Raw genomic sequence first — 20,164 nt, 5'->3', positions numbered from 1 at the left:
ATTTTTGGTCACTTCATGAAATCAATTTTTTTTTTTTATAAAAAAAATTGGTCAAAAAGTCCCATCAAAACAAAATCATAAAACAAAAAAAAAAAAAAAAAAGACCATGGCACTGAAAGCAAAAAATCTGCCCTAACGAAGCAATTTTCAGTTTTCACTTTGCAGTGGTCCAGAATTTATCAAGTGCAAAACTCACGTAAGAAGAAAAAGTAAAAATTAAAAAAAGTTGCAAACCTCCTTCAAAAATTTGCATTCAAAGGCAAGTTTGTAAGTCAGGTCTGACCTAGCTTACAAACTTGCCTTTGAAAGCAATTTTTAAAAAGTTGCACAAAAAGTCATAAATGATATTTTTGGAGCAGCTCCACTCCCCAGCCACCCACCCAAATTTACCACCCACCCGCTAGCTGTTGCAGAACTACAACTCCCAGCATGCCCTTACAGTGTGGATATGCTGGGAGTTCTAGTTACAACAGCTTGTGGGCAGGTGGTAAATACGAGCGGTCTGGGGAGCACAGCTGGCCGACAAGAATGTGAAATAACAGCACTGTAATTTCATATTCATTTCATAAAATGGTTAACGAGGGCTTTGGGCAGGGGGGGGGGGGGTTGTGTTTTTTTTAAATGTGTTGTGTTTTTTTAACCTTTTTTAAAATGTATTTACTGGTTAGTAGTGGAAGCTGTCTTATAGATAGAATCCCTTGCTAAGCCAGGGCTTAGAGTTAGCCCCAGAAAACAGCTAGCGCTAACCCCCAATTACTACCCTGGTACCCACCGCCACATAGGTGCCGGGAAGAGCCGGTACCCACAGTCCTGGAACGTAAAAAAATGGCAGAGAATGAAACTGGCCCATTGTTACTGGCCCTCCCCAGCCGAAATGTCAGCCTGTTACCACCTAAGCCCAGGATTGCCATTTGACGCTCCGGGCCTGTTGGTATCGGCTCTTCCCGGCACCCCTGTGGTGGTGGGTACCGGGGTAATAATTGGGGGTTAGCACTAGCTGTTTTGATAAATATGTTAGACATAACCAAAAATTAAATAAATGACAGAACTCTCAAAAAAATATGGGGGCCTTTTATCATTGTTGCTTTAAGTAATAAAATAAAATCTATACAAGTTGGGTATTGTAATCACATGGACCCACAGAATAAAGAAAGTGTCCTTTGTATCAAAAAATACCCTCAAAAGTTGCCCAATTTTCTTTTAATTTCTCCCCACACATTTTTTTCTTCATTTTGTTGTAGATTTGGTGGCAAAATTAGTTGTGTCCTTACAAAGTAAAGTTGGTGGTGCAAACAACAAGCAGTCATATGGGTCTGTAAGTGTAAAATTGAAAGCATTATGGCTATTAGAAGGGGAGGAGGAAAAAAACAAAACCTTGCTCCAAAAGTTGGCCGATTAGCAAAGTGTACCTGTCCTTAGCAAAAACTTTCTGTAAAATAGATAATACCATATATATATTAGTAATATACATTGGTTAAAAAAGTTAGGATATTTACGGGTGAAAAAAATGCATCTCTGCAGGAATTGCCTATGTGTCTCTGTGATGAGACCAACTACAGGAAGTGAGGGCGGGACAAGCAGGGCTCTGTGCAGGCTCCTGGCCTGTCAGTCATCCTGCTGTGTGAGCCAGGGGCATGTCACAGCCTAAGTGCACAGAGCTCTGCTTGTCCATCCACACTTCCTGTATTTGGTCTCTTCACTGAGACACACAGGCAAGAGCTGCAGGGACAAAAATACACACATTTTTTTTAAACCAATGTATATTACAAACTATAATATAATGTTATTTTCTACATTATATGTTTTTGATGACAGATACGGGACAGTTTAAAGGGGTTATCCAGGAAAAAAAACTTTTTTTTATCTATCAACTGGCTCCAGAAAGTTAAACAGATTTGTAAATTACTTCTATTAAAAAAATCTTAATCCTTTCAGTACTTATGAGCTTCTGAAGTTAAGGTTGTTCTTATCTGTTTAAGTGCTCTCTGATGACACGTGTCTCAGGAACGCGCCCCAGTTTAGAAGAGGTTTGCTATGGGGATTTGCTTCTAAACTGGGCAGTTTCCGAGACACGTGTCAGAGAGCACTTAAACAGAAAAGAACAACCTTAACTTCAGAAGCTCATAAGTACTGAAAGGATTAAGATTTTTTAATAGAAGTAATTTACGAATTAGTTTAACTTTCTGGAGCCAGTTGATATATATAAAAAAGTTTTTTCCTGGAATACCCCTTTAATAGGTTACATCTCAAAACTGGCTTCTACAATAATAACCAAAATAAACACTTATACTTAACTTTAAATAATTTGCGCTAAAAAATCTGGGGACTGCAACCCCGAGGCCAAAAAAAATCCATCATAATAAAAGAGGAGATATCTTACTATGAAGTGACAATAGGGACCCAATAAGGGTCAGAGTCAGCTCATAGATGATCATTTTTTCAAAATATATTGTTGTCCCTGTCAACAGCCACAATCGGTCAATAGTTCGAGTATAAACCACAAATAAAGGAGGGGATATAGGTGGGGGTAGATGGAGGAAAGGACCTAGGAAGGTAATAGGCCGATGGAGATGATAGGCCGCTACCTATCACTTTCCCTGTAAATCCCCTACTCTATACCTAATCCTAGGCGGAGTAGACGCCCTGATAAGGGCGGCCCCGCACCGTAACCTAGCCCGTTTAAGTCACCTAGATGCCCTACAATATGAACAATTAGGAAAAAAAAACTCTGTCTCACTGGGGTGCCCTGCATAGCTAGAGGGACAGGGATAGATGCCCCTATCTAGATATATTACCAGGCTGATAATGTGAGACTTCACCCTTGGGTGAAAAAGATAGATTAGTTCTATCAATCTTATAACAGACTAGGTACAGTATTGGAAATTGTGATCTCCATAAAATATTGGATGCCCTGATGAATAAATAGCTATATCTCCAACTGAGACCCTATTTGACCAAAACTCACACTTCTGCCTTCTCATGGGAGGAACCAAATTATGATACTGGAGAAAGAGTGTGAACAATGCCGAAAAATATTGTATATTAACAAGGTGTTACTGGCAGTCAGGATCAAAACAGAGGACTACACATAATTGTAGAGTGTTCCTACCGGTCATGATCATTGTAAAATGAACAGCCAAAGTACCGTCACATCACCTATATAGTACCTGTAATATTACAAACTGGCAGGTACAATCTGTGCCAGTTATAGATAAAGCAACTTAAAAGCCCAGATACCCAAATCACATAGGTCTCGTAAAACAGGAGATAGAGTCCAAAAACAAACCTAAAATATAGGTGCAAATATATGGAGAATCACAATATAAATATAAATGTAGGTCAAGGTTGTACTTATCCGATGTGGATGTTGATTAGGAATGTCCCAACGCGTTTCACGCACCCCCCCCCCCCCCCGTTCATCAGGGGACAATTGGGGGTATATGCATAGTCAGTGATGATGGCTGATGGAGGAGCAGTATAGATGGTAACTGTAGAAGGACCATGTCCCTTACCGGGAAGTTCCGGTTTTTATCTTCAAAGGAGACACCTCCCTCCTAAATGTACAGCCAATCCTGCATAGACCCGAGCATATGATAAGCAGGTATTGGATAAATAGATCTGGTGAACTTCCTACCTGTGTATCCGGAACTGGCGTCAGACGCCATATACACACGGCCTCCGGGTCAGACAATCATTCCGTGTCTGGTCACGTGATCTATATGACGCATACATCACACAGGGATGTGGAAATCCTATAGCCCGACGCCCGGGACAAGTAGTTTTGGGCTTCGGGCAAGTGAATTGTTTATAGATTTAGCCCTGTATCGGGCTAGCAGGGACAGACAGACTTCCATCCCCCTTATTTTTCTTTAATGTCGGTGTGAGGTGCAGGAGCGGATATAAGTCTGTACCTCACACCGGCGCTCAGAGTGTATGGAGGGGGGCGGCGGGGGCCTCCAGCTGACTGCAGAGCCCCCCTTATCTCCCCTCCCGGAGGATGGACGGAGCTCAGAGACACAGCAGGGTGAGAGAGAGGATGTAGACAGCTCCGTGCACAGCTCCTCCCCCGCACACAGCTCTACACCTCCCCCTCCCCGTCTCTGTCTAGACAGGACCTAATCCACCACGGGGCGGTTGCTTGTTTGCACGGGGAAAACACAGAGCAGGGGGGGAGGGGAGAGAGGAGAGGACGGAAATCTCACCTCACACCGGCCGGGACTACAGCTCTGATGTCCACTCATGGCGGCTCAGGTGAGGAGACCAAGAATACAGGCGGCGGCAGGAAGGGTGGTTGTATATGTATGGTGTGAGTGTATGTGCGATGTGTGTATGTAATGTATGATGGGGGGGCAGCGGCAGGTGTATGTAATGTATGATGGGGGGGCAGCGGCAGGTGTATGTATGATGTATGCATATGTATGGTGTATATCAGTGTTTCCCAACCAGGGTGCCTCCAGCTGTTGCAAAACTACTTGTAGTTTGGCAACAGCTGGAGGCACCCTGGTTGGGAAACACTGGTGGATATGTATGGTGTGAGTGTATGTGTGTATGATATCTATGTGTGATGTGTATGTATGTGAATGTATGATGTGGGGTGGGCAGCGGCAGGTGTATGTATGATGTGTGCATATGTATGGTGTATATGTATGGTGTGAGTGTATGTGTGTATGTAATGTATGATGTGGGGGGGCAGTGGCTGGTGTATGTATGATGTGTATGTATGAATGTTTTGTATAGGAGCGGACTGTCACGTCGGGCATTAGGGCAGTTGTGCCATCTAATTTTATTTAGAATAATCCCCCCCTTCATACTCACCCGCCAACCAAGAGCCCCACGGATGCACACAAACACGCCCGAACCAAAACTACAACTCCCAGCATGTTGGACCATAACCTAAACTGTAGAACTATAAAGTGCAACATGCTGGGAGTTGTAGTTTTGGTTCGGGTCAGCTGCAGAGCTATAGGCTGCATCAGGGCATGCTGGGTGTTGTAGTTACTAACTGAAATTCCCAGTATTCCCTGACACAGACTATGGCTCTGCAGTTGACACAAACCAAAACTACAACTCCCAGCATGTTACACAATAACCTTAACTGTAATACTATACAGTGCAACATGCTGCAACACCCACACAACCATAGACTGTATCAGGGCATGCTGGGAGTTGTAGTTATCTACTAACTAAATGCAACTTCCAGCATTTTCTGACACAAAATGCAGCACATAAACAGGAGAAGCAGAACCCCCCCCCCCCCCCCCCCAGTAACACAAGTCCCTATTGAGACTGAAAAATAGTGATTAAAATATTTTAAAAAGTGCATATATATGTGAATAAGCCCCTTTCCTAATAAAAGTTTCCAATTTTCTTTAAATAAAAATAATGTACAAAAATAAACATAAGTGGTATCGCTACATGTGGAAATGTCCAGACTATTAAAATATGATGTTAATTAAACCGTACGGTGAACGGTGTAAATGTAAAGAATAGTCCAGAATTGCTCATTTTTGGTCACTTCATATTAGAAATTTTTTATAAGGTGATCAAAAAGTTACATCTGGACTTATCTGGGGGGGGTAAGAGGATCTACAGCTCTCCCCCCGCTAATATCCCGGCATACTGCGATCACCTATTAACCATTAGATCACCGCTGTCAGCAGTGTCTAAAGGGATCTTATATCCATCCCTGGTGGTCTAGTGGGGGGGGGGGGGGGGGATCAGACTATTTTGGTTGAAATTATTTTATCTACCAGGACAAGTGGATTTTCTTGAGGGACAAGTAGATTGTGTTCCGCTTTAGTCCCTTGGACAAGTAGTTTTTTTTTTAAATTTCCACACCCCTGATCACATGACTGCTGTATAGCCTCGTTCCGAATTGCGAGTCTGAAGCGTCCTTAGTGACGCTCCAGAGCGACTAGTATAGACAGAGGTAAACAAAGCATGTGACCAGAATCTATCACATGACCAGTGATGGTCACATGGCCGCTATCATTCCGATACCTGCATTGAGTCATCAGCACCGGTACGTATGTCCGTCTCCATGGGACACGGGCATGATACGCTGTTAGCGCAGTTGCATAGATGTGTTTATCAGTCTCCATGGATATGGGCATAATGCGCTATAGCGCAGAGGATTGCTGGTTCGGGTACCAAACACTAATTGTTATATATATTCCACAGTGATTTTAAATTGTGTAATTTAAAGGGCACAGCTGTACATATTTAAAGGAGAGGGTGTTTAGAACGAGTGAACATGGTAAGTAATGGTTGTCTGCAGAATAATTAACAACCCATATGCTACACTGCTCCTAGGTTTACAATCATGTATATTAATAGATACAAAAATAATAGTTTGCTTACCTTGTCCTTTTTTCAGATTTTTCTCTGCTTCTTCAAATAAACCAGGTAGATGGATTACAACACCATTTCCTTAAAAAAAATAAAAATAACAGGCACAACCATAAACCATGACTCCATCACAAAATGCTTGATTGGTTGCCACATTGCAAAGTAACATCTATAAAAGGTGTTCATCTTGGGAGTCCTCTGCTCATAATCTGACTAGGAAATTTCTACCACTCAAATGGTAGTTTGGATCTCATGGTTGCAGTTCCGCTCTTCCAACTTTTTTTTCCTGGGTATCCACAAGGTTGTTTCCTTGAGTTAAGGACAACCATTTCTGTCCTAGGGGTGGGTTCTCTTGTTGTTTTTCCCCTTGAGTGCTGATCCCATAGTTAGTCTAGACCTTTCTTAAGCACCTTTGACTGAAGGGGTCCTCTTCCTTACCCACTCTTTCCTTATTCTATTGTAGATGCTTTTTTCTACGTTTGTGGTGCCAGCGTAACCTAGCTCCACGAGGGCTAGTTATTCTTGGGTATGCGATTTTTTTTCCTGTCATGATTATAGGTGTATTTTGGGGAACTCAACTTATCCCCTATCCCAGCGATCGGCCCCCCATGATTAGATATCCCCTATCCAGCCCCTGTGCAGTCCAATCAGCGCTCCAAGTGTGCAGGCAGCTTTGACTGTGAAAGTGGAGAGCCGATAACACTGGCCAATGTTGTGCAATGGCACAGCATTGTTCAGCAATTGTATGCGATAGTCAAAATAGTATGTAATAATACAGAATAGTCCCCTATGAACACAATAAATAATTAATAAAATCGTAATATTATATTAAGATGAGCGAAGTTACAGTGATTTGATTTGTCACTAACTTCTTGGCTCGGCAGTTGCTGACTTTAGCTTGCATAAATTAGTTCAGCTTTCAGGTGCTCCGGTTGGCCGGAAAAGGTGGCACTGACAAAAAATACAGCTCAATGCGCAGAAAAAAAATGAATAAATAAATTCTCCATATATGGGGCTGTAAATTTTTTTTCTTTTTTCTTTTACAAAAAGTTTTTTTAAAGTTGTAAAAAAAAAAAAAAAAACATTTATAAATGGGTTATCACTGTAATTGCATTGACCTGTAGAAGATCACATGTAATTCTAATCATAAATTGTACTTAAGTCATAAATAACCACAAAAATTTGCAAAATGGCGTGATTTCTTTTAGTTTTTTTGCAATTTCACCTCACTAAAGATTTTATAGAAAAATTAGTGATGTTATTACACAGTCCAATTGGCTCCACAAACAAGCCATTATATGGGTATGTAGGTGAAAAATTTAATGAGTTAAGCCTATTAAAAAAAGACAGAGGAAAAAAAAAATGTAAATCACTGTCCTCAGTGGTTAAAAGGTTATTTATTTTGCAGTGAATGCTGTTTAAAAAAAAAAAAAAAAAAAAAAATTGCCAGAATATTTTTATTTCCAAAAACATTAAATAAAAATAGTTTTCCTCTAAAGTAAATAAAAAATGAAATAAAGAGTAAAAATATTTTTATCACACAAAAAAACTAATGCATCATAAAATTATGCAATTTCAGACCACCAATTTCACGTTGCCCCAGCCAGCCTAAAAGAAGGCAGACATTTCTGGAAGGTTTAAAAAATAAAAAAAATTACTGCTAGACTTACCTATAAAGGCAGTAACATTTGGGTTTATGATTCCACTTGGCAAGAGATGAAAATCATATTCAACAGAATCCACTACAACTGTATGGCCTGCATTATTTCCTCCCTATAATGAAAAAAGATAATTTTTTTTTAAATATTTTTAAGAATATTATAAGTAAGGTACTACTCCTAATCAAATAATTTTTCATTCCCTTGGGGACGGTGCCCATTATGACCCTAAGGACGGGAGTATTTTTTGCAAATCTGACCACTGTCCCTTTAACCTCTTAAGGACCCAGCCAATTTTCACTGTAGGACACGGCCATTTTTTGAACATCTGACCACTTTCACTTTAAGCATTAATAACTCTGGGATTCTTTTATCTTTCATTCGGATTCCAAGACAGTTTTTTCGTGACATTCTACTTTATGTTAGTGGTAAAATTTTGTCGATTCTTGCATCGTTTCTTGGTGAAAAATTCCAAAATTTGATGAAAAAATTAAAAATTTAGCATTTTTTTTTAACTTTGAAGCTCTCTGCTTATAAGGAAAATGAATATTCCAAATAAATTATATAATGATTCACATATACAACATGTCTACTTTATGCTTGCATCATAAAGTTGAAATGTTTTTACTTTTGGAAGACATCAGAGGGCTTCAAAGTATAGCAGCAATTTTCAAATTTTTCGCAAAATTTTCAAAATCGAAATTTTTCAGGGACCTGTTCTGTTTTGAAGTGTATTTGAAGGGCCTTCTTATTAGAAATACCCCACAAATGACCCCATTATAAAAACTGCACCCCTCAAAGTATTCAAAATGACATTCAAAAGGTTTGTTAACCCTTTAGGTGTTTCACAGGAATAGCAGCAAATTGAAGGAGAAAATTCAAAATCTTCATTTTTTACACTCGCATGTTCTTTTAGACCCGGTTTTTGAATTTTTACAAGGGGTAAAAGGAGAGAAATCTTCCTAAAATGTGTAACCCAATTTCTCTCAAGTAAGGAAATACCTCATGTGTATGTCAAGTGTTTGGTGGGTGCACTAGAGGGCTCAGAAGGGAAGGAGCGACAGTGGGATTTTGGAGAGAGTTTTTCTGAAATGGTTTTTGGGGGGCATGTCCCATTTAGGAAGCCCCTATGGTGCCAGGACAGCAAAAAAAAACAAAAAAACCACATGGCATACTATTTTGGAAAGTACACCCCTCAAGGAACGTAACAAGGGGTACAGTGAGCCTTAATACCCCACAGGTGTTTGACGACTTTTCGTTAAATGTTGGATATGTACATTTTTTTTCCTTTTTTTCCACTAAAATGCTAGTTTTCCCCCAAATTTACAATTTTTGCAGGGGGTAATAGGAGGAAATGACCCCCAAAATTTGTAACCCCATCTCTTCCGAGTATGGAAACACCCCATATGTGGACGTCAAGTGCACTGCAGGCGCACTACAATGTTTAGAAGAGAAGGAGTCACATCTGCAAATTTTGCTGAAGTGGGGGGGGGGGGGGGGGGGGGACAGCAAAAAAAAAAAAAAAAAAAAATGCACATGGCATACTATTTTGGAAACTGTACCCCTTGTTACATTCCTTGCGGGGTGTAGTGAGCCTTAACCCCCCCACAGGTGTTTGATAAATGTTCATTAAGTGGGATGTGAAAAGGAAAAAATTTATTTTTTTTACACTAAAATGCTGGGGTTACCCCAAGTTTTTCATTTTCACAAGTGGTAAAAGGAGAAAATGTCACTGTAAATTTGTAAGTACATTTTTTTGGAGTAAGGACATACCGTATTTATCGGCGTATAACACGCACCCCCATTTTAACAGGGAAATTTAAGTAAAACAGATAAAATGTAAAATAAATGACTTAGACTAAATGCCACATCATCCCCCCAACTTCCTTTTCTTCTGCACCTCAGTTTGGTCCCGTCCCCTCCAGTGCCACATCATTCCTTCCCTTTTATTAGTTCCTGTGCCACATTTACCCCTCTCATCGCCACCCATGTTTCTTCCTTTCCCCCCTGTCATAGACCACCACTAGCAATACAGACATTAAGCTTTTAGTGCCTCCCCCACCATGTCTCATCATCCCCCCCCCCCCGTCTCATCCCCCCCATCATTTCCCCGTCTCATCCCCCCATCATTCTCCCCCCTCACCATTTCCCCCTGTCTCATCATCCCCCCATCATGTTCCTCCTATGGCATCCAGTGGTCTTCAACCTGCGGACCTCCAGATGTTGCAAAACTACAACTCCCAGCATGCCCGGACAGCCAACTTTCCTTACTTGTCTGCGCTTCGGCTGTCTTGCGGGGTCAGTGAAGCAGATGAGTTACGGCCTCTCCCGGCTTCTCTGTGTCACTTTTCGGCGGAGACTACAGGAAATGAAAATTGACGTGAGTGATGCCAGGAGAGGACGTAACTCATCTGCTTCACTGCCCGCAAGACCCCCGCCTGACCTGACAAAGCGCAGACAGGTAAGGAAAATAAAACTATAAAAAGCAGGAAAGAGGGAATGATGAGGGAGGGGGAATGAAGTAAAAGTGAAACTCACTTGTTTTCTCCCGCACTATCCACAGATACTGGTGGATCGTGCGGAAGATGCTGATTAAAAGGTAGCGCAGATCCGGGCAAGGTAAGGCTCATTTTAATCAGCGTCTCCCGCACTATCCACCACACCAGTACCTGTGGATAGTGCAGGAGAAAACAAGTGACAGTGCGGGGAGGAGACACCGCTGGTCACCGATTTAAATCAGTGACCAGAAGATTTATCGATGTATAAAACGCAGGCAGACTTTTTGCCTTAAATTTAAGTTTTAAAAGAGCGTGTTATACGCCGATAAATACGGTACCTCATGTCTGGGCGTAAACAGCATGCACACCGGTCTCAGAGGTGCCGGAGATCAGTCAGGGTCCTTGAGCTGTGTATTTCTCCTATGGAGCCAGAACAGTGGGACCCCCCTCAAGGGGCATTACATGGGGTAAATAACTGGGGTACACTAAATAACTAAAATGGGGTACAGTGGGACATAAAATTATAAAACAGGTTACGTTCCCAGAATGATGATTCAGAGCCTAGCCAAAAACTAAAAAAATATGCCCGCCCCAAACCCTATGCTCTGATTCATCATTTTGGGAATGTGATGTGTGGCCTTCCCTAACCTGTGGCCTCAAATGCGCACCCCGCTCAGGTGGAGAGAGCGCTGCGCATTTGAGGCAACATAAAAATTCCCCGATGATAGTGACCCAGTGACCCATGACCCATTTTTTTTTATAAAAATGCCCCCAGAGGTCTTAGTTTTTTAAAATTTATTTTATTAAACTTTTTTGGGGCAATTTAGTGGTTTTATGGGGTTAAAACTTGGAATGTACTCTGGATTTGATACATTGGGGTCAAATTGTGGAGAATTAAAATGAAGAGGGAAAATGTAGTACTCCATGGAAGTGTGATACTCCCTGAAGCAATCCTTAATGCAGAGGCCCGGCTGATCAGGGCAAGTGTCACATTGAGTGATGGTGTCCTTCCGAACCCCCCTCTTGTAACACACACTGCATCTTTTCTTTTCTCTCGTCCCTTCTTTCCACTGTGGGGGACCTCACCTGGAAAGTGTTGGCCTGGGACAATCCTGGCACCTATATTTCCAGTTCCTTGGGAAGTCCGGCCTGCTCTTTCCCGGTCGCCAAAGATCAGGACCTTTAGGACTTCTTCTTGGAACTGGAGGAATGTCCCTGCGTTGCCAGCGTACTGGGACAGTACAAAAGAGTTGTACATGGCAAGCTGTACCATGTAGACCGCAACTTTCTTGTACCATACCCGTGTTTTCCGCATGGCGTTATATGGCTTGAGGACTTGATCAGAAAGATCAACTCCCCCCATATACCAATTGTAGTCCAGAATACAATCGGGCTTGAGGACCGTTGTTGTGGTACCTTGCACAAAGACATGTGAGCTGCCGTTCCCATGAATAGTGGTCAGCATAAGGACATCCCTCTTATCCCTTATACTTGACCAGCAACAGGTTTTCATGGGTAAGGGCACGGGACTCACCCTTGGGAATAGGCGTCTTAAAATTTAGAGGGAGGACTCTCTGGTTTTTCCAGACTGTCCCACAAGCGGACGTCGATCTGGCAGCAAGGGATGTGAACAGAGGGATGCTGGTATAAAAGTTGTCCACGTACACGTGCTAACCCTTATCCAGCAATGGGTGCACAAGCTCCCAAACGATTTTCCCGCTAACACCCAGAGTGGGGGAACAATCTGGGGGTTCAATACGGGAATCTCGTCCCTCATATAGTCTAAACTTGAGGGTGTACCCGGAGGTACTCTCACAAAGGTTATATAGCTTCACGCCATATCGCGCCCGCTTCAAGGGAATATACTGGCGTAAGATGAGTCTCCCCTTAAAACTGATAAGAGACTCATCAACCGAGAGCTCCCTAAGCGGTAGGTAGGCCTCCAAAAATTTGGCCCCAAAGTGATCGATGACCGGCCTCACTTTGTAAAGCCGGTCATAGGCGGGATCACTTCGGGGTGGACATGCCGCATTATCTGTATAATACAGGCATTTCCAAATGGCCTCGAACCGCTTCCGTGTCATGACCATACTGTAAAGCGGGGTCTGGTATAGGACGTCCCCGCTCCAGTACTGTGACACTTTTTGACCAGGCCCATATGCAGCAAGAGGCCCCAAAATGTCCTCATTTCTGCTGCACTGAAGGCGTACCATTTATTGGACCTGGCCAAAAAAGAATCCGGGTGGTAGGCTATGAACTGCCTGGCGTACAGATTCGTCTGCTCCACCATCAGATTGACAAAACTGTCACTGAAAAAATAACTGAAATAGTCAATTTCAGTGAATCCAGAATTGTAAATCCGGATTCCGGAGTCGCCAACAAACTCCGCAATCTGTGGCTGATAAGCCTCTGGGGGTCTCCAGACAGGTTCATTGGAAGGGGGCTCCGGTAAACTCGTCTGGGGGGGGTCGGACTCCTAGTACGAGCGGCATCACCACTCGCACTAGTGTCGGCCACTGGGCCACTATCATGGGGGGTGCGTGGCCTCGCCTGGCGGCGTCTCCGCCGCCGTGCAGGGGGCTCATCATCAGTACTAGATGATGAGGAGGACGATAAAGAACACAGGAATGTTAGATCTTCATCGTCCTCACAGGCAGATTCGGAGTCTGAGGCAAGAAAAGCATATGCCCCCGCTACCGAAAATGCCCGGCGAGCCATCGCCCTTTTTCTACGGTGGCGGGGAGGCGGTGTGTGTGTGTGTGTGGGGGGGGGGTTTGTACTGTGTGTGTGCTTGGTGTAACTATGTATAACGGTGTGTGATTAGAAATCACACACCTTTATATGGGGGGAAAAAATATGCTGCAGCCCCCCCAAAAAATGGGGGGCTAATGCAGCGCCCTGAACCCCTAATAGGGCCCGGGTCACACTGAAAAACTGCAGAAGACCCTTGGGGACCTATTAGGGGGTCAGGGGGGGGGGGGGGAAAGGTTTGCTTTTTTATACTTTTTACCCTACCTTTCCCTGGATTGTATTCTTTCCCTGATCTATGGGGGGGGCTTCTTTTCTTCTGTGGGGGCTCCGATCTCGGCAGAGGGGGGTCCCGGTCTTCCTCCAGCAGCTCTGACCGCTGACTGAACTCAGCCAGCAGCGGGAGCTGAGGGAAGATGCTGTTAACCCCTCCCGGCTGCTATTGGCTGGACGATAGCATTTATCCTGGGTGGGGGGGACGAAATCGCCGGAATAGCCGCAAATCGCTTGTGTGAATTCACATGCGATTTGTGGCGATCGCCGATATGGGGGGGGAGGGGGGGTGGGTATCTGATGAATCTCCTGGGCATTTGCACGGGATGCCTGCTGAACGATTTCAGCAGGCATCCCTGTCTGATCTCCGCCCGTAACTGTACGTCATGTGTCCTTAAGACCCAGCGTGTCGGGACGTAACGTTACGTCATGGGTCCTGAATGGGTTAAAGGGGTACTCCGGTGAAAAAAAATAAAATAATTTATATATATATTATTTTCCGTTTGAAACACAGAGCTGTCTGCTGACATCTCTGTCCATTTTAGGAACTGTCCAGAGTAAAAGGAAATCCCCCATAGCAAACATATGCTGTTCTGGACAGTTCCTAAAATGGACAGAGATGTCAGCAGAGAGCATTGTGCTCATGATGTCAGCAGACAGCTCTGTGTTTCAAAAAGAAAATTTCCGCTGTAGTATTCAGCAGCTAATAAGTACAGGAAGGATTAAGATTTTTAATAGAAGTAATTTACAAATCTGTTTAACTTTCTGGCACCAGTTGATTTAAAAAAAGAAAAAGATTAACCACTTAAGGACCTAGGGCGTATGGATACACCTTGACGTCCTGGTACTTAAAGGATCCAGGGCGTATCCATACGGGGACTGGACCGGGGTGACTGTTGATATCGATCAGCAGGCACCCCGCGCAAAAAGTGGTCTCTAAACTCTAGCCCTCCAGATGTTGCAAAACTACAACTGCCAGCATGCCCAGACAGCTGTTTGGGCATGCTGGAATATGTAGTTTTGCAACAGCTGGAGGGTTACAGTTTGAGACCACTATAAAGTGGTCTCTAAACTATATCCCTCCAGATCTTGCAATACCCACATAGCTGTTTGCTGTCTGTGCATGCTGGGATTTGTAGTTTTGCAACATCTGGGAGGTCCACAGTTTGGCGATAACTTTGCAGTGGTCTATAAACTGTAGCCCTCCAGATGTTTCAAAACTGCAAATCCCAGCATGCTCAAAAAGCTGTCTCTGCATGCTAGGAGTTGTAGTTGCGTACCTCCAGCTTTTGCATAACTACATCTCCCAGCATGCCCTTCGGTGATCAGTACATGCTGGGAGTTGTAGTTTTGCAACAGCTGAAGGCACACTGGTTGGAATATACTGAGTTAGGTAACAGAACCTAACTGAAGGTTTTCCAACCAGTGTGCCTCCAGCTGTTGCAAAAGTACAACTCCCAGCCTGCACGATCTGTCAGTACATGCTGGGAGTAGTAGTTTTTAAACAGCTGGAGGTTTGCCCCCACATGAGAACGTACAGGGTACATTCACACAGGCAGGTTTACAGTAAATTTCCATCTTCAAGTTTGGGCTACGGCAAATTTTTCTCACATCCGATTTTAACAAAAAGTTGTCAAACACCTGTGGGCTGTTAAGGCTCTCTGGACCCCTTGTTATGTGCCTTGAGGGATGTAGTTTCCAAAATGGTATGCCATGTGGGGTTTTCTGCTGTTCTGGCACCATAGGGGCTTTCTAAATGTGACATGCCCCCCAAAAACCATTTCAGCAAAATTCACTCTCCAAAATCCCAATGTTGCTCCTTCCCTTCTGAGCCCTCTACTGCGCCCGCCGAACACTTGACATACACGAGGTATTTACTTGGAGAGAAATTGGGTTACAAATTTTGGGGGGCTTTTTCTCCTATTACCACTTGTAAAAATTCAAAAACTGGTTCTACAAGAACATGAGTGTAAACAATGAAGATTTTAAAATTTTCTCCTTCACTTTACTGCTATTCCTGTGAAACACCTAAAGGGTTAACACACTTACTGAATGTCAATTTGGATAATTTGAGGGGTGCAGTTTTTATAAATGCGTCATTTGTGGGGTATTTCTAATATGAAGGCTCTTCAAATCCACTTCAAAACTGAACTGGTCCCTGAAACATTCCGATTTTGAACATTTTGTGAAAAGTTGTAAAATTGCTGCTGAACTTTGAAGCCCTCTGATGTCTTCCAAAAGTAAAAACAGGTCAACTTTATGATGCAAACAAAGTAGACATATTGGGGGAGATTTATGAAAACCTGTCCAGAGGAAAAGTTAACCAGTTGCCCATAGCAACCAGATTGTTTCTTTCATTTTTAACAAGGCCTCTGCAAAATGAAAGAAGGGATCTGATTGGTTGCTATGGGCAACTGGTCAACTTTTCCTCTGAACAGGTTTTGATAAATCTCCCCCATTGTGTATGTGAATCAATATATTTGAAGCATAGAGCTTCAAAGTAAAAAAATTGCAAAATTTTCAATTTTTTCATCAAATTTGAGAATTTTTTTACCAAGAAAAAATACAAGTATCGGCAAAATTTTACCACTAACAAAGTAGAATATGTCACGAAAAAAACCTCTCGGAATCAGAATGAAAGGTAAAAGCATCCCAGAGTTATTAAAGAAGATATCCCATGCAGCAAAGAAAAAAAAAATACCTAGCCATTCCATAGTATATTCACCTACCACCTCTCTGACATGTTTGTGATTTTTTTTCCGGCCCCCATTCACCGGCTATTCAGCTCATAAATTGCAGTTACTTCCTGGTTATGGTGGCTCTGCCTGTGATCTCAAAGACTACATTTCCCTGCATGCACTGCTCACATTTCCTGCTCTCAGCTGCCTGAGCAGAGAGCTTGTTACCACCCCTAATTTATGTTAGCCACTCCCATATAACACTGAGCTCCAATCATAGCCCTATACAGCAGGGTGGCCACGAGGAAACAAAATGTAATCTCAGTGCTCAGAGAGAGGGACCCTGGAGTTGAAGCTGCAGTTTTACACTGTAAAATCACTCCCTCCCCCTCCTCCTCTCCATTCTCAGTGTGACAGCCCTACACTGGCAGCTCCCTCCCCTCCCCCCTCTCCTCCGTTCTCAGTGTAAAAACATTAGCAAGGAGAGGGGAGAGAACTATGATCTGAATCAGCCGGCATATAGGCAGTGCTGCTCAGCCAATCACTGCAGAACAGAGGGGGGACAGTGTGAATATTCATCAGATGGGAGGGGCTAAGGCCGAGCACAGGGAGCTCTCTGCAGCACAGGGGTTTTCTGGGTAATTGTCACGTCACGGCCCCTGGATGCTGCGGATAACAGCCTGAATAGGGGGTCGAAAGTCATGAAAACCTGGAACAGCTGAATTTCCTGTCAGACAGAAGAATGCAGATAAAGCTTGTTCCTAAGCAGCATTGGTAATGGAAGTGATTTACAAACCTGTATAACTTTGCCTTCAGCACTAAAAGCTGAACAATTGTTTACTGTGAGACTTGTCCTTTAATGCTTGAAGTGACAGTGGTCAGATGTGCACAAAATGGCCAAGTCCTTAAGCTATATTTGGGCTAGGTCCTTAAGGGGTTAAGCATTAATAATTCTGGGATGCTTTTACATATAAATTTGATTCAGAGAGTTTTTTCGTGACATTCTACTTTATGGTAGTGGTAAATTTTCGTCGATACTTGCATCAAATCATTGAACTGCAGCGGCTTATCGGCGTATAACGCGCAGATAAACTTTAGGCTAAAAATTTTAGCCTAAAAAAATGTCTGTTATACGCCAATAAATACGGTAAATTTTTCATTTTCAAAGACCACTGTTCCAAAAATCTGTCAGACACCTGTGGGGCGTAAATGCTCACTGTACCCCTTATTACATTACATGAGGGGTGTAGTTTCCAAAATGGGGTCACATTGTTCTGGCACTATGAGGGCTTTGTAAACACACGTGGCCTTCAATTCCGGACAAATTTTCTCTCCAAAATCCCAATGGCGCTTCTCTTCTGAGCATTGTAGTTCACCCGCAGAGCACTTCACATCCACATATGGGGTATTTTCTTACTCAGAAGAAGTGGGGTTACAAATTTGGGGGGGCTTTTTTTCCTATTTTCCCTTGTGAAAATTAAAAATTTAGGGTAACACCAGCATTTTTGTGATTTTTATTTTTCTAATTTTCCCATCCAAATTTAATGAAAATTCGTCAAACACCTATGGGGTGTTAAGGTTCACTATACTCCTTGTTACGTTCCGTGAGGGGTGTAGTTTCCAAAATGGGGTCACATGTGGGTATTTATGTTTTTTGCGTTTATGTCAGAACCGCTGTAAAAATCAGCCACCCCTGTGCAAATCACCAATTTAGGCCTCAAATTTACATGGTGCGCTCTCACTCTTGAGCCTTGTTGTGCGCCCGCAGATCATTTTACGCCCACATATGGGGTATTTCATACTCAGGAGAAATTGCGTTACAAATTTTGGGGGTCTTTTTTCCTTTTACTGCTTGTGAAAATAAAAAGTAACACCAGCATGTTAGTGTAAAAAAAAAAAAAAAAAAAAAAAAAAATTGTACACTAACAGGCTGGTGCAGCCCCCAACTTTTCTTTTTCATAAAGGGGTAAAAGGAGAAAAAGCCCCCCCAAAATTTGTAGTGCAATTTCTCCCGAGTATGGAAATAACCCATATGTGACCCTAAACTGTTTCCTTGAAATACGACAGGGCTCCGAAGTGAGGGAGCGCCATGCGCATTTGAGGACTAAATTAGGGGCAAAATTGCATAGGGGTGGACATTGGGAATCACTGCCGTAGAATACTCCCATCAGGGTGCCTCCAGCTGTTGCTAAACTCCCAGCATGCCTGGTCAGTGGCTATCCAGAAATGCTGGGAGTTGTTTTGCAACAGCAGGAGACTGTTTTGGAAACACTGCCGTACAATATGTTTTTAATTTTTATTGGGGGAGGACAGTGTAATCTCCGACTGAGGCCCTCCAGATGTTGCAAAACTACAACTCCTAGCATATCCAAAAAGCTGTTTGCTGTCTGGGCATGCTAGGAGTTGTGGTTTTGCAAGATCTAGAGGGATACAGTTTAGAGACCACTGTATAGTGGCCTCAAACTGTAGCCCTCCAGTTGTTGCAAAACTACATATTCCAGCATGCCCAAACAGCTGTCTAGGTATGCTAGGCGTTGTAGTTTTGCAACATCTGGAGGGATGCAGGTTAGAGACCACTGTATAGTGGTCTCAGACTGTAGCCCTCCAGATGTTGCTAGGCAACTTACCGGCTTCCGTAGGATAAAGGGAACCGTCCTCTTCTGCCGCACAACATCGCCTCCTGCTGATTGCCGTCGGATGGGTAAGTGGATCTTCGGAACCCGGTCTCCCGTTCTGCCCCACCTATTGTGGGGGGGCAGGATGGGGAAAATGAAAGTTAACCCCCCGGCCCCGATCTGCTATTGGTCGTCGCTTCTGACGACCAATAGCAGGGATAGGATGGGTGGCACCCCTGCCACCTCACTCCTATCCCTTCAGGGGGATCGTAGGTGTCTTAGACAATCGCGGTCCTTATATTCCGGGTCACCAGGTTACAATAGATCCCGTATGACCCGGAATCGACGCACATCCCAAGTGTGAATTTACTTGCGATTTGCGCCGATCGCCGACATGGGGTTCATTTGCGTCCTTAAGTACCAGGACGCAAGGGCGTGTGCGCCCTTTGTCCTAAACAGGTAAAAAAATGCACGCAATCATAAAAATATTCACATTTTTTGCATTCATGGTCTCTCAAGTTATGTTATTCCTGGAATCATGGCCATCGACTATATGCGGGGAGGAGAGGGGAAGTCTCAGTCCTTAAGTACAAGGATGCGAGGGCGTACCCGTACTCCCTTTGTCATGGATGGTTTAAGGATGCAGGGCATATATGTACACCATGCGCCTGCAGGTGAGTGCTCTTCATGGCGCAGATTTATCAAACTGTGACAAAAAAAAAATAGAATGATTTTCCCACAGCAACCAATCACAGCTCAGCTTTCACTTTACCACAGCTCATTAGCTGAGCTGTGATTGGTTGCTGTGGGAAAATCATTCTATTTTTAGCTCACACAGTTTGATAAATCTGGGCCCATATCGGGATGTTCCCAGCAGCTATCAGCAGCTGGGACCTGCAGCTAATACAATCAAAACACAAATCTAAAAACTCTTTAGACACTGCAATCAAAGTTGATTGCAGTGTCTAAAACAGTGATGGCGAACCTTTTTGAGCCCGAGTGCCCGAACCGTAATGCACGCCAACTTTTTCCCCCTCAAAGTGCCAGCACAGGAATTAAATCAGAATACACAGGGTTGGCAGTATAATTTATCATGGGGAGGTTTCAAGTATTCACAGGGGAAAATACAGAGCGGGGAGAGGACGTATGTGAGGAGACTGCACGGCACGGGCTGGGGATTTCACCTCACACCGGCTCAGGTGAGGAGGCCGAGCATGCAGGCAGCGGGAAGGGTGGTTGTATATGTATGTATGTATGCATGCATGCATATGTATGGTGTGTGTCATGTGTATATATGAAGTGTATATGTGTATGGTGTCCGTGTATGTGTGAATGGTGTCTATGTG

General features: G+C 43.4%; 1 protein-coding gene across 1 annotated transcript in view; it reads right to left on the bottom strand.

Annotated features, from left to right (window-relative positions):
• Window positions 1-20,164, bottom strand: part of ADSS2 (adenylosuccinate synthase 2) — a 119,065-nt gene that overhangs the window by 59,240 nt on the left and 39,661 nt on the right. Inside the window, exons 2-3 of the mRNA XM_056566957.1 lie at window positions 8,019-8,121; window positions 6,361-6,429 (exon numbers count right to left, since the gene is read on the bottom strand). Of these exons, the coding sequence (XP_056422932.1) occupies window positions 6,361-6,429; window positions 8,019-8,121 (172 nt within the window). The remainder of the gene's footprint in view (window positions 1-6,360; window positions 6,430-8,018; window positions 8,122-20,164) is intronic.

This window comes from Hyla sarda, chromosome 3 (genome assembly GCF_029499605.1).
Source record: "Hyla sarda isolate aHylSar1 chromosome 3, aHylSar1.hap1, whole genome shotgun sequence".
Classification (NCBI taxonomy): domain Eukaryota; kingdom Metazoa; phylum Chordata; class Amphibia; order Anura; family Hylidae; genus Hyla; species Hyla sarda.
This window is presented reverse-complemented; position numbering and strand designations above follow the sequence as displayed.